This window comes from Heliangelus exortis, chromosome 1, assembly GCF_036169615.1.
Source record: "Heliangelus exortis chromosome 1, bHelExo1.hap1, whole genome shotgun sequence".
Taxonomy (NCBI): domain Eukaryota; kingdom Metazoa; phylum Chordata; class Aves; order Apodiformes; family Trochilidae; genus Heliangelus; species Heliangelus exortis.
The window spans coordinates 194,350,336-194,362,388 of record NC_092422.1 but is presented as its reverse complement, the minus strand read 5'-3'; the positions used below and the strand labels follow the sequence as shown (position 1 = coordinate 194,362,388).

At 49.7% G+C, this 12,053-nt stretch overlaps 1 protein-coding gene across 1 annotated transcript in view; it reads left to right on the top strand.

Moving 5' to 3' along the window:
- Positions 1–8,091, top strand: part of PODXL (podocalyxin like) — a 50,980-nt gene extending 42,889 nt beyond the window's left edge. Inside the window, exons 5-9 of the mRNA XM_071734216.1 lie at positions 19–175; positions 1,075–1,136; positions 1,242–1,409; positions 2,906–2,962; positions 4,309–8,091. Coding sequence (XP_071590317.1) covers positions 19–175; positions 1,075–1,136; positions 1,242–1,409; positions 2,906–2,962; positions 4,309–4,503 — 639 coding nt within the window. The 3' untranslated portion in view covers positions 4,504–8,091. The remainder of the gene's footprint in view (positions 1–18; positions 176–1,074; positions 1,137–1,241; positions 1,410–2,905; positions 2,963–4,308) is intronic.
- The last annotated feature ends 3,962 nt before the right edge of the window (positions 8,092–12,053 follow it).

Genomic DNA, 12,053 nt, shown 5'->3' with positions numbered 1-12,053 from the left:
CCCCTGCTGTTACTGCAGGATGAGTGGAGGGCTGCCAGCATCAACATCTCCTTCTTTGAGAGCTTCTGCTCAACGGGCCAGCACACCTTCAATGCTTCAAGGGAAACGTGCACAGTGATACTGACCTCCCTTGAGCCCCTCTCCCAGCACTGGGCCGTGCAGGCAGTCATCCACAGTGAGTATCACCCCACCATCCTGCCCTTAAAATGATGGGATGGGACAAATTCCGAGGATCCCAGTGTGGGGATGCAGCCCAAGGCTTGGCAGAGCCCTTGGGGTCTCGGTGGAACCTTTGGGGTCTTGCTAAAACTTGGCTGGGGGGCTCCTTTCCTTGGGTTGCCCTATCCCAGGGGCTTGGGAGAAGTAAAATGACCTCAGAAATGAGCTTTGCTCCCCAGGAACACGCTGGATCTGTCTTTTAGCCCTGAGAAGTCAAGCCAGAAACCAGTCCCTAATAGGAAAAACTCCACCCAGCTGCTTAAAACTCAGTGCCCAGCCCAAACCTTGCCCCAAGGGAGCACAGAGAGGAGTTCCTTGTGGATGCCTGGAGCCCTTTGGGGAAACCTCTCAGCCCAAGGGTGCTCAAGGATTGGTCCCAGGGTCCCAAGATGGTCCCAAGATCCCAGGGTCCCAAGAGGATGGAGGCATCCCCACTGCCTTAGTGCTGGGTGGAAGGACTGTGCCCCATCCTCCTCCTCCTCTTTGTCATCAGAGCAGAGCCTGGTTCCAGCCTCCAGCTCCCAACACTGGGCAGGGCAGCTCAGCCCTGAGGACTGATCCTGCACCTCTCCAGCCTGAAGGAGCTGGTTACAACCCTACTGATTGCTCACCAAAGCACAGGACCCCCCCAGCAGAGTGTGCACAGCACATGGCTGGGAGCTGGCAGGGATTGGGGTCTCCAGGGAGCTTTCCCTGCCAGGAGAAGGGGTCCCAGCTCCTTGTCTGGCTGCAGGGGGTTGGCTTTATGCTCACACATCTCCATCCACCTCTGCTGACCCAGGAGGTGGTGGCCACAACCTGTCCCTCCCTGTTCCCCTCAGCCTTGTGCTCATTGCAGCCTCTTCCTTCCCCCAGTCCCCTTGGACCCTGAAAAAGTCCTCGAGGAGCTGAAGGAGAAGAAGGAGAAGTTAGATGAGGTAAGTGGGTGCCCAGGCAGAGTGTAACCCCCCCTGGGGATGCCCCTGAAGGTGGGTGGCATGCGGAGCCCTCCTTGGGGACTGACCTGTCCCTTTTTGTGGCAGCTTGGCATTGCCAACATCACCTATGACAAAATGGAGAAGGAGATGGTGATCACTGATGAGTTCAGCACCCCTCTGATCATCACCATTGTCACCCTGGCTGGCTCCCTGCTCCTGGTTGCTGCCATCTATGGCTGCTGCCACCAGCGCTTCTCCCAAAAGAAGGACCAGGTAAGGTGGGGGGTGTGGGGGGAGGGGACCTTTTTGTCCCATCAAGGGGACAAAGACCATCAATGTTGCCACCTCTGCTGGTGGAGAGATCCTGGCACCACCCTCAAGGGTTACCCAAGAGTTGTGAATACTCCAGGAGTACTTTGAGGGTGTCAGGGTTTGGGGGGGGGACTGGTGGGGTGGTACAGGAATGAGCAGCATCACCCAAGGCAGGGGGGGTGAGCAACATCCTTGGGTCAGCATTTTGACATGAAAGACTCTCTCAACCTAAACTTCACCCCCCCCATCCCCCCCCCAAAAAAAAAAAAAAATTCTCAAAATACATTTTTGAGCAGGGTTGGGTCCCCAGCATCACTCTGGTGCCACCAGGGGCTGTGGGGAGCCCACAGCCATTTGCAGGAGAGTTGGGCCAGAGCCAGGTTTCAGAGGAGTAGAGGCAGGATTTAAGGAAGAAGAGAAACGTGAAAAAGACAAAACAAAACAAAAAATACCACTGTTTTTCTCTTGGGAAGCAATTCTGGGTGATTTTAGTGTAGCACCCACCTGCAAGGACTGCCTGTTCCCCATGCACTTGTGAGGAGAGCTCTGCCATGTCCCCAAGGTTTGGGTCAGCCCCTGCAGCTCTCGTTGAGCCAAGAGAAAAAAGGGGAAAAAAAGAAATGAGGCTAAATGATGTAATGAGAAGAAGCCATCATCCTGATGGAGAAGCCAACTCTTCTGTCTTATTTCAAGTCATTTCCCCCCCAGACCAGCTCATCCTTCCCAAGGGCTCCCAACCTTTTCCCGGCGTGCCAGGAGCTGGGTGAAGTGGAAGGATGAGGCAGCCCTTGATGCAAACATTTGGAGCCTCATGGAGATGGACACAGGAGGGAGGAAAAAGCAAAGCAGTGCTGGCATCAGACTTATTTTTATACATGGTTTGATTTTTTGGGGAGGGAATGAAGGAAGAAGCAAAACCCTGATAGATTGCTGACCTCCACTGAGGTCCCTTTGGAGATAAGAAAGTTTTGCAGCCAGGCCATCCCTCTGCTGAAATCTCCCTGGTAGGGGTGAAACACATCCTAGAAGGGACAGGGAGCAGGGTCTTGCCTCACATTATGCAGAAAACAGGGAAAAATTAATAGTGATGGGAATGGGTGTCCCTCAAGTAACATGGTGCAGAGGGACAGGGACCAGCCCTGCCTGGATGCTCTGGAGGTGAATATCCCCCAGCCACAGGGAAACCAAAGCAAAGGTTTGGAGTTCCCTGCCTGGATCCTTGCCCAGAGCATGGAAAAAGATCTTTTCCCAAGCAGCTGCAATAGGTTTTTAGAAAAAAAAATCAAATGCATTTCTCCTTTCTGGATTTGCTTTCGGGTGGTTGCTTTCGTTTTCCTCCTGCCTCTTTTCCAAAAATGACTTGAAAAGTTGGGTTTGTTTTGTTTTTTTTTTTTTTTTCATTTATTTTTTATTTTTCTCCACCCTTCCCCCTCCCCTCCCTCCTTGGAAATAACCAGCACATCCACCCTGATCTCCCCGGGTTTGATGATGGACATGTGGCCCTGATCTTTAATGTGAGTTCCAACCCCAGGGATCGGAGGGGTGGGCACCGCATCCCTAACACCCCCAGCTCTCACCCTTGGGTGCTTGGTAGGATTCAGGAGCTTTTAACAGGACTAAAGCTCAGCTTTAAAGACCCCTTTGCTGCAGGGGGGGCCTGGGGGTGCCTTGCTGCAGCAGGGACAAAGCACTGCCTGAGCAGCCATCCATCAAGGGCTTGTACCAGCAACCCCACGGGCCAAAAAAAAGCCCCTGTGAGAGCCCCAGTGCCTCTTCTGCTTTTGAGCATCTCTCTCCATCCCTGCCTGCATCCCCCTCATCACGTGTAACCAGAGGGAACCCCCCCCAGCCTTGGCTAGCACCAAGCCCTGCAGTTTCACCTCTCCATCCCTTTTCTTCTCCATGGATTCCTTCCCACGCTTGTCTCCTGACATTTATGAGGAGCAGTGTAATAAATCAAGCTGTAAATCCAGGCAGATTTTAACAGGGTGGACTACTGAGAGCCCCATGCTCTCCCCTCTCCCCACCACCAAAAAAAAAAAAAAAAGGAGAGCTGACCAAGGATTTCAGCTCTCTCCAGTGATTCCCTCTGGGGTGGGACTGGGATGAATTTGCCACAGGAAATTCAAAATGAGGGTGGAGGTCTGCCAGGGGCTGAAGAAGGGCTGGGTCAGAGCCTGGAGCACAGTGTACCAAAGGACCAGGGTGATGCAGTGCCTGATTCAGCTGTGAATCAGCCCAAACCACCCATGGTCAAAGAGAAAAGGGTGGGAGGAGCTGTTGTTTCCCTGCCTGGGCTTCACCAAGAGCTCCAGGATGATGCTTATGGAGGGTGAAAGGAGCCAAAAGCATCTGCAAGATGGGAGCTGCCCCCAGGTGGAGAGGAAGAACAACAATAAAGCTGCTAAAAAGGGACAGGGGGTAGAGGGGGAAACCAGAGTCAGGTTGGGGAGGCAGGAGTTAGGATGCAGGGTGAGGGTATGGCAAGGATGTTTGGCATCTTACCAAGGGCCTAGCAGACTGAAGCCAGGTTCCCAGCCAGGCAGAAGCTGGCAGCTGCTCCTGGAGGTTTTCCACGTGTTTCTGACTTCTCTTTCCTCCTTCCACCATCAGCAGAACCTCTCTCTTGCCAGCTCCACGCTACCTCCTCGCTGTGCCGGTGCTGATCGCAGCCCCCAGCCTCAAACCTCAGCGTGACAAGTTTCTGCCTCTACATGGATCTCTGCATCTATACACATCACATCTCTATGGGGCAGTGGGGACAGCTGGCTGGGAGGTGACAGCCTCAAGGTGACAGGCAGGGGGTGGCCAAGCTGGTTTTTTTTTTTCATTGGGGTTTCTGGGTTTTCTTTCCTCGCAGCAGCGCCTGACGGAGGAGCTGCAGACGATGGAGAACGGGTACCACGACAACCCCACGCTGGAGGTGATGGAGACCTCCTCTGAGATGCAGGAGAAGAAGGTGAACCTCAACGGGGAGCTGGGGGACAGCTGGATCGTTCCTCTTGACACCCTCATGAAGGAGGACCTGGAGGAAGAGGAGGACACGCATCTATAAGATACTGAGCTCCACCAAGCAAGAAACAACCGTCACTTCCCTCTCCCCCCCCCCCCCCCAAAAAAAAAAAATCAAAAAAACACCATAATCCCCTACAAACACAACTCCAAAACAAGGCAAAATTCCCAACAACTCCCTGAAGATCCCCTGATGAACTAATCACAGCCCCTCGTGTCACCATGTGGGGTGCAGGATGGAAGAAAGGGCATAAGAGGACACCTCTGGGGCACGTTGTCAACACAAGCCACCACAGTGGGGCTGCTTCTGAAAGAGCTCCCTCCATCACCCAGGAGTGCTCAGCAGGCCCTACCACCCCACACCTGACCAGCAGTGGGCAAAGAGGGTGGCTGTGCTCCCAAAAAGCTGCTGGTGTTTTCCTCTGAGCTTGTCCCCTCCCGACCTGCAGTCTGACAACACCAACTGCAGCCTCCAGCTATCAAGCAACTAAACCAAAAAACAAACAAACAAAAAAAAATTAAAAAATCAAATCCATAAAATGAAATAAATGTAAATAGGATGGGAGAGGGAGCACAACTCCCAGCAGCAAACCAGCACCTGGCAATTAGAGCCAGAAAAATCCTCTGGCCCACACGGTTTTAGTCATCGCTCTGCCCTCCCCGACACGAAATGCCCAGGTATTGAGCAGAAAAAGCTGGAACAGCCTTTTCCTTGGGAATCCAGTTTCCAGTTTCTCCCCATAAACTGCTGGCTAAAAGGCACAAGAGCCCCACGTTGTGCCCCAGGCAACCCAAAGCATCCAGACCCAGCTGGACGGGGGGTGCAGCAGCACCAAGTGATGCTCAGTCCTGTGTCCCAAGGGACTGCAGGATGGATCCTGCTCCTGGCTGGAAAGCAGGAGAGGTGCAGCAGCTTCTTGCATTGATGCAAAGGGGAAGGAGAGAAAAAAGGAATCATTCCTTGAGTTCATTCCTCCCGGGAAAGATGTGATGAGCCCAGGCATGAAGTTGGGGATTTTATGGGGCAGGAGCTGAGCTCCAGTGCAGCCCAGCTCTGGTGCTGCATTTCCCTGCAGGAGTGTTAATTGCCTTCCAGTAATTATGCAGCAGCATCTCACAGCCCTTGTCCAAGCCTCCCCTGAGGGGAGGGTTTGTGGGTTGTTTTTTTTATGGTCATGTTTTCCTGCAAGAGCAGCAGAAGGGAGAAAAGAGCAACAGAAGCAGGAGCCAGGTAGTTGGGTGGGATTCAGAGTTTCCCATCGGTACAGCCCTTGGTGTTTCCTCCCCACAGGAGGTTTGTAAGCTCAATCCACATCCTCAAGCTTTTCTTCAAAAGGAGGAAAATAGCTGAAAACCTCTGGAAAAAAAAAAATTCCAGCTCAGCAGCAAGGCTGGGACTGAACTTTGCCTCACAGCCTTTGGTCTCTTGGCCAGGTCTCCTGTCACTGTTAAGTCTTTGGGGGAGGGAAAAAAATAAAAAAGCAGGAGCAGAAAGAGGTTGGAGTGAGGCCATTTCTCATTTTCTACTCCCCACCCCAGCTCCTAAATGGCTCTGATAAAAGGATCAGAAGGGTTTTGCACCTTTGCTCTGGCTTCAGCAAAAGAGCTGAAGCCCTGGCAGAGCAGAGGAAAGCTCCATCCTCCAGCAAACAGGAGAAAGGACCAGAAGGCCACTTGACTGAGCTCATCTCATCTCCCAAGATGTCAGGCTGGTGGTCCTGAGCCATCTGCAAGGCAGGGAAGGTGCAGATGGAGGGACAGCAATGCCCCAGCACAGCCCTTCATCTCCCCAGCTGGGCACAAACCAGTGCAGAAAGAGGGGATTTCCTCTGGGCTCTGCCATCAAGCCAGCATGATGGGGATCTGCTCCCTGGAGCAGGGAAAAAGTGGATCCAAGCAGCAGAAAGCCTGGAAAAACCCAGGCTGAGGCAGTCCTCAGGAGCACTGAGGATGGAGAGGGTTGGGGTGGTTTGCTTGGGCCCAGGACAGAAGTTGGTAGCTGTGTCTTCTGGAAGGGACTGGCTCTTCTCCCTTCTCTCCTGCACCAAAAGGCAGACTTTTGGGGTGTTCTATTGATTTTTGTATGTAAATATTCCTGCTATTCATGAGCAATGTATTCAGCACACACTTCACTTACTTGTGCACTGCACTACGGGGAAGTCATTTTGGAGGGGGGAGGGAATTAAAGAAAAAAAAAGAAAAATAAAGAAAAAGAAAAAGCTGAAAAGGTCAGTCTGGCAGGGGATCAAAATTCAAGACCAAGCAGGAAAGCAAACACTTCCCACCTGGATAACCCCAGGCACACCCCAGCTTTCTCCTTACTCCGGCAGCATCAAGTTCAGCTCCTTAGGATTGCAGCAGAACTCCAAGAACCTTGGAATCTCAGCGTTTGCAATTCCCTGGCTGAGCTGCTTCCCAGCTGCACCCAGAGCCCAGGGCTGGGGCAGGGACTTCGAGATTTCTGCCCTGGGCCAGAAAATAAACGCGGGGAAAAAATAATCCCGGGCAGCGGCGAAGCTTTGGCCACCAGGGGCTGGAGCTGCCCTAAGGATGCTCCTGGCAAAGCAGCTCCAGGCAGTGGGGTTTTGGAAGGTGCCTAAAGATCCCCCCTTCCCAGGCAAGATGCCAAAGTGCTTTAATCAGGTCCAAAGACTTTGTGAGAGAACCCTACAAAGGCTCGAGATGAAGCAACCTTAAAATCTTTCCGAGCAGAGACCAGTGAAGATGTAAACTGCTCAGCAAGTGCTTATAGTGATTTATATTTGAACAGGAATTGTACATTTATTTATTTTTCCAGACACCGTATTTTTAAACCACTAATATTTTATAGTAGAGTCTCCTTCCCCCTATTTAAAGAACTATTTCCACGGAGAAGAACAGTACGTTTGGTTTGGGTATTTTTTTTTTTTTTTTTTTATGTTGAGAACATCCTTTTCACAAAAAAAAAAAAAAAAAAAGAAAAAAAGAAAAAAAAAAAGAAAAAAAGAAAAAAAGAAAAAAAAGGAAAGAAAAAAATAAACAAAAAGAAGAGGTAGGAAATGCAGCAATGAGCATCTTTGGCCTTAATCCTTCCCTTTATAGACAGTAGCCATAATTGTTCGACCAAAAATAACTTTTAAAAAAAGCAAAATAAATTTACCCAGGCGTTTCCTCCCTCCCCACCCCTCCTCCCTTCCCCACGTTCCTCTTCTCTTTCCCAAAACAGCTTTAACATCCCCACATGTTGTACAAAGAGATTAGTTTTACGAGCAGCTCAGATGCCCTTGCAGGAGAAGCTTCTTTTTTTTTTTCAGATTCATGAGGAACGTGTAAATATTTTAGGACCATTTATCTCCTGCTCACAGTGCCATGACCCAACTGATGAGGCTGATACTGTGACTGTTGCCTACAGAAGACATAGAGGAGAAAAAAAAATCCATAAGGGACTGACTGCAGAAGGAGAACCTGTTTTGAACCCTGCACATCTATTAGAGCTCTTAACGTACTGTCAGCATCTCTCATGGGGACAGGAGTCTGATTTACACTGGAATTTACTGAGGAACTGGATTTGTAGAGATTATTCTTGCATTTTCCTACAAATATATTTTGAAAGCATCATGTATTTCTGTCAATAAACGTTCTTATGTAAAAAGATTTGTTTCTTGGATGAGTGAAACCTGGGGGAAGGGGGGGGGGGAGCAGGGCTTGTGCTCAGGAGCCACAACCAGTCCTGATGTAGATGTTAACAACTGGTTAGGGGTTGAGCTTATTTGGACACCCCACACAGGCTCTGTAACCAAGAATATGTAAAGTTACTGGAAAACCAACCTGGATTTTCAGAAGGAGCTTGTGTCATTTCCATGCAGAAGGAATCTCATCCAGTAATGAGCAGGAATTATCCTCCCTTAGCTCAGGGTGCTCAGAGCCTTCTCCCACCTGATCCTGAATGTTTCTAGGGATGGGGCTTCTACCCTGTGCTAGTGTTTCACCACCCTTATAATAAAAAAAATTTCATCCTCTTACTGAGTCTAAATCTACTCTTTTAGCTTGAAAACATCACCCCTTGTCCTGGATCAATAGGTCCTGATGAAAAGGCTGGACCCATCTTGTTAAGTCCCCTTCAGGTGCTGAAAGGCAGCTCTAAGGTCTCCTCCAGGCTGAAGAACCCCCAGGTCCCTCAGTTTGTCTTCATAGCAGAGAGGGTTCAGCCCTCTGATCACTTTCATGAGGAAAAAAAGGAAAAAAAGAAATGGTAAAAAATATCCCTTAATTAAAACAAGTGAAAAACCCATAGTGGGGGGATGCTGAAGTGAGGTGGGTGAGGCCCATGGCCAGGGGACCTCTTTGAACTTTAGGCTCATGATGGCAGGAAGGGAGAGGCAGCTTATTTCTGTATTTTATCCTAATTCACTCCTTTCATGCTTGGGTCAGGCTGTGGGGGAGGGAATGAAACCTCCTGGCCATGAGCTGGAGCAGCCTTAATGCAGGAGGGGTGTCACACAAGGGCAACAGCAAGGTCAGCAATGTGGGGGATCAGCATCTCCATTTGCCTTCAAGTGACCAAAATTAAATATTTTGTTCCAGGTGAAGTTTTTATTTATGCAAGGGAAAAAGAGGGGGAGGGGAGGAAACAGAGGAGGAGGAAAAAAAAAAGAGGGGGGGGAAAAAAGAGGGGGGGGGGGGAAAAGAGGGCGGGGGGGGGAAAAGAGGGCGGGGGGGAAAAAGAGGGGGGGGGGGGAAAAGAGGGGGGGGGGGGGGAAGAGGGGGGGGGGGAAAAGAGGGGGGGGAAAAAAGAGGGGGGGGGAAAAAAGAGGGGGGGGGAAAAAAGAGGGGGGGGAAAAAAGAGGGGGGGGAAAAAAGAGGGGGGGGGAAAAAAGGGGGGGGGGAAAAAAGAGGGGGGGGGAAAAAAGAGGGGGGGGGAAAAAAGAGGGGGGGGGAAAAAAAGAGGGGGGGGAAAAAAGAGGGGGGGGAAAAAAGAGGGGGGGGAAAAAAGAGGGGGGGGAAAAAAAGAGGGGGGGGAAAAAAGAGGGGAGGAAGAAAAATAGGGGGGGAAGAAAAAGAGGGGGGGGAAAAAGAGGGGGGGGAAAAAGAGGGGGGGGAAAAAAGAGGGGGGGAAAAAAGAGGGGAGGAAGAAAAATAGGGGGGGAAGAAAAAGAGGGGGGGGGAAAAAGAGGGGGGGGAAAAAGAGGGGGGGGAAAAAAGAGGGGGGGGAAAAAAGAGGGGGGGAAAAAGAGGGGGGGGAAAAAAAGAGGGGGGGAAAAAAGAGGGGAGGAAGAAAAAGAGGGGGGGAAGAAAAAGAGGGGGGGGAAAAAGAGGGGGGGAAAAAAGAGGGGGGGAAAAAAGAGGGGGGGAAAAAGAGGGGGGGGAAAAAGAGGGGGGGGAAAAAGAGGGGGGGGAAAAACACGGGGGGAAAAACACGGGGGGAAAAAAAGAGGGGGAAAAAAAGAGGGGGAAAAAAAGAGGGGGAAAAAAAGAGGGGGAAAAAAAGAGGGGAAAAAAAAGAGGGGAAAAAAAAAGAGGGGAAAAAAAAAGAGGGGAAAAAAAAAGAGGGGAAAAAAAAAGAGGGGAAAAAAAAAGAGGGGAAAAAAAAAGAGGGGAAAAAAAAAGAGGGGAAAAAAAAAGAGGGGAAAAAAAAAGAGGGGAAAAAAAAAGAGGGGTGGTGGAAGAATGTAATTTGATTCAAATATTCAAAGTCAGTGGTTTCCATCAGCCTGTACTTTAACACCGTGTTCCTCCCTGATAAAAGTTCATTCAGATGCTAAGCACAAGCTGGATTTATGGGATACAGATCCAGCTCATCACCCTTTTTTCAGGGAACAGGGTATTTTCTCAGCTGTTGTGCAGCCAGAGGCACATGGGAGGTTCCTCCAGCAGGAACAGTGCCTGCTGCCCAGAGAGAACACCCCACTGCTTTCACAATTTCTGCACCACTGGGAGACCTTCACAAACCTTTTTTGCATTTTCAGGAGCAAACGATGTCAGAACAAACAGCTCTTCAACTAGATGCTAGCATGTACATTTTTATTAAGAAAAAAAAAAATGAACAAAATACATTCTCTCCTTATGTACATTACATACAACATAACTACATTTGTAGATATTTCTCATATCACTCATTCAGTTCTGTACAGCACGGGGCTTACATATCAACCCAGAAATTACCCAAGATGATTTATTCCAAGGAAGAAAATTAACAGGCCAGGCTGGACAAAAATCATCCATTTAGCTGTAAAAAAACAAACAAACAAACAAACAAACAAAAAAGGGCAGGATGGGGAAGTCACCAGAGTCCAGGAATGATGCCTGCAAGCACCAGGGGCTCAACACAGGACTAGTCAATATTTGACTTAATTATTAAAACTTGTGTGCAGTTCACAGCATTCAACACCCAGCCCAGGGCTGTCTGCACCTCCCTGTTCAGCTCTCCTGTGGTCAGGTGTCCAAGAGAACAACTGCAGGACAAGGGGAATTCAGACACCAAAGGGAATCCAGACACCAAAGGGAATTCAGACACCAAAGGGAATCCAGACAGACACCAGAGTGCAGTGGGATTGCTGTAGAGATGCAAATGCTTCCAGTCAAGGTTCCAAAAAACAGAAAAAAGGGACCAAATTCTAGCCAGGGAGCAAACATTCCCAACCCCAAGTACTACACAGGGACAACCACCTTTTGGGGACAACACAAAGGTGTGAAGAATGAGCTCACGAACACTGAAGGTCCAGACAAACAAACCACCACACTCTTGAGTGCTACGCTGAGAGTAGATGTGACAGCTCAAAGAAATATTTGGAAAAAAAATCCCCCCCTCCCCCAAGGTGTTTAATCCCAAGCAATGCAGATCCTGACTGCACCATCAGTTTCTCTAGGAGAGGCTGTTGCAGCAATTTCAAAGTGAAAACATTCACTGAGCTTTGACACCTGAGAAGTGCACCCAAGGTACAGGATGCACATCCCCACCAGCCCCCAAGGATGGGGATGGTGTCACCTATGAAGTGACAAGGAGCCAAGGGGCTTTCATTTTCTGCCCCTAAGCAAAGCAGTCTGCAAGATTTGGGGCCTCCAAAGACTCAAGAGTCCCATGAGTGCATTTGTTTGTGTAACACATCTCTTTTCTTGAGCTTACAGTCTCGTTCTCTCATTTCCTGCTGTGGAGGAGGGTCTGCTGGAAGACCTAGCAAAAAATACAGCTTGAGTAAATGCTACCAGTTACTAATAACCAGGGGCTTGGTTTGGTTTCTTTTTCACTACCCAGCACAGCAGCTTCTGAAGTGAAAAGTGTTTCACACACCAAAACACCAAGGGGAGGAAGGATGGGAAGGAGGAGGAAGAGATGAAGGGAATATTCAGCCTCCACTGCCAGTTTGTTTTCCCAATTACCAGGACAGATGAAGGGAAAATAAGTCAGCAGCACCATGGTTTTCTCCCTCATAGTTGGATAAAAAGTCTTCTCCAGGACAGGATTTCTCTGCATTGCTGGGAGAGGGAAATCAGGCTGTCACCTTCTGAATAATGTGTATTTCTGCAGGGTTAAGGAGGGGGAGCAGCCACTGTTCTGACTGAACTAATGCAGTGAAGTCATTGACTTGCAACTGAGAAAGCAGAGGTTCTTAAGAG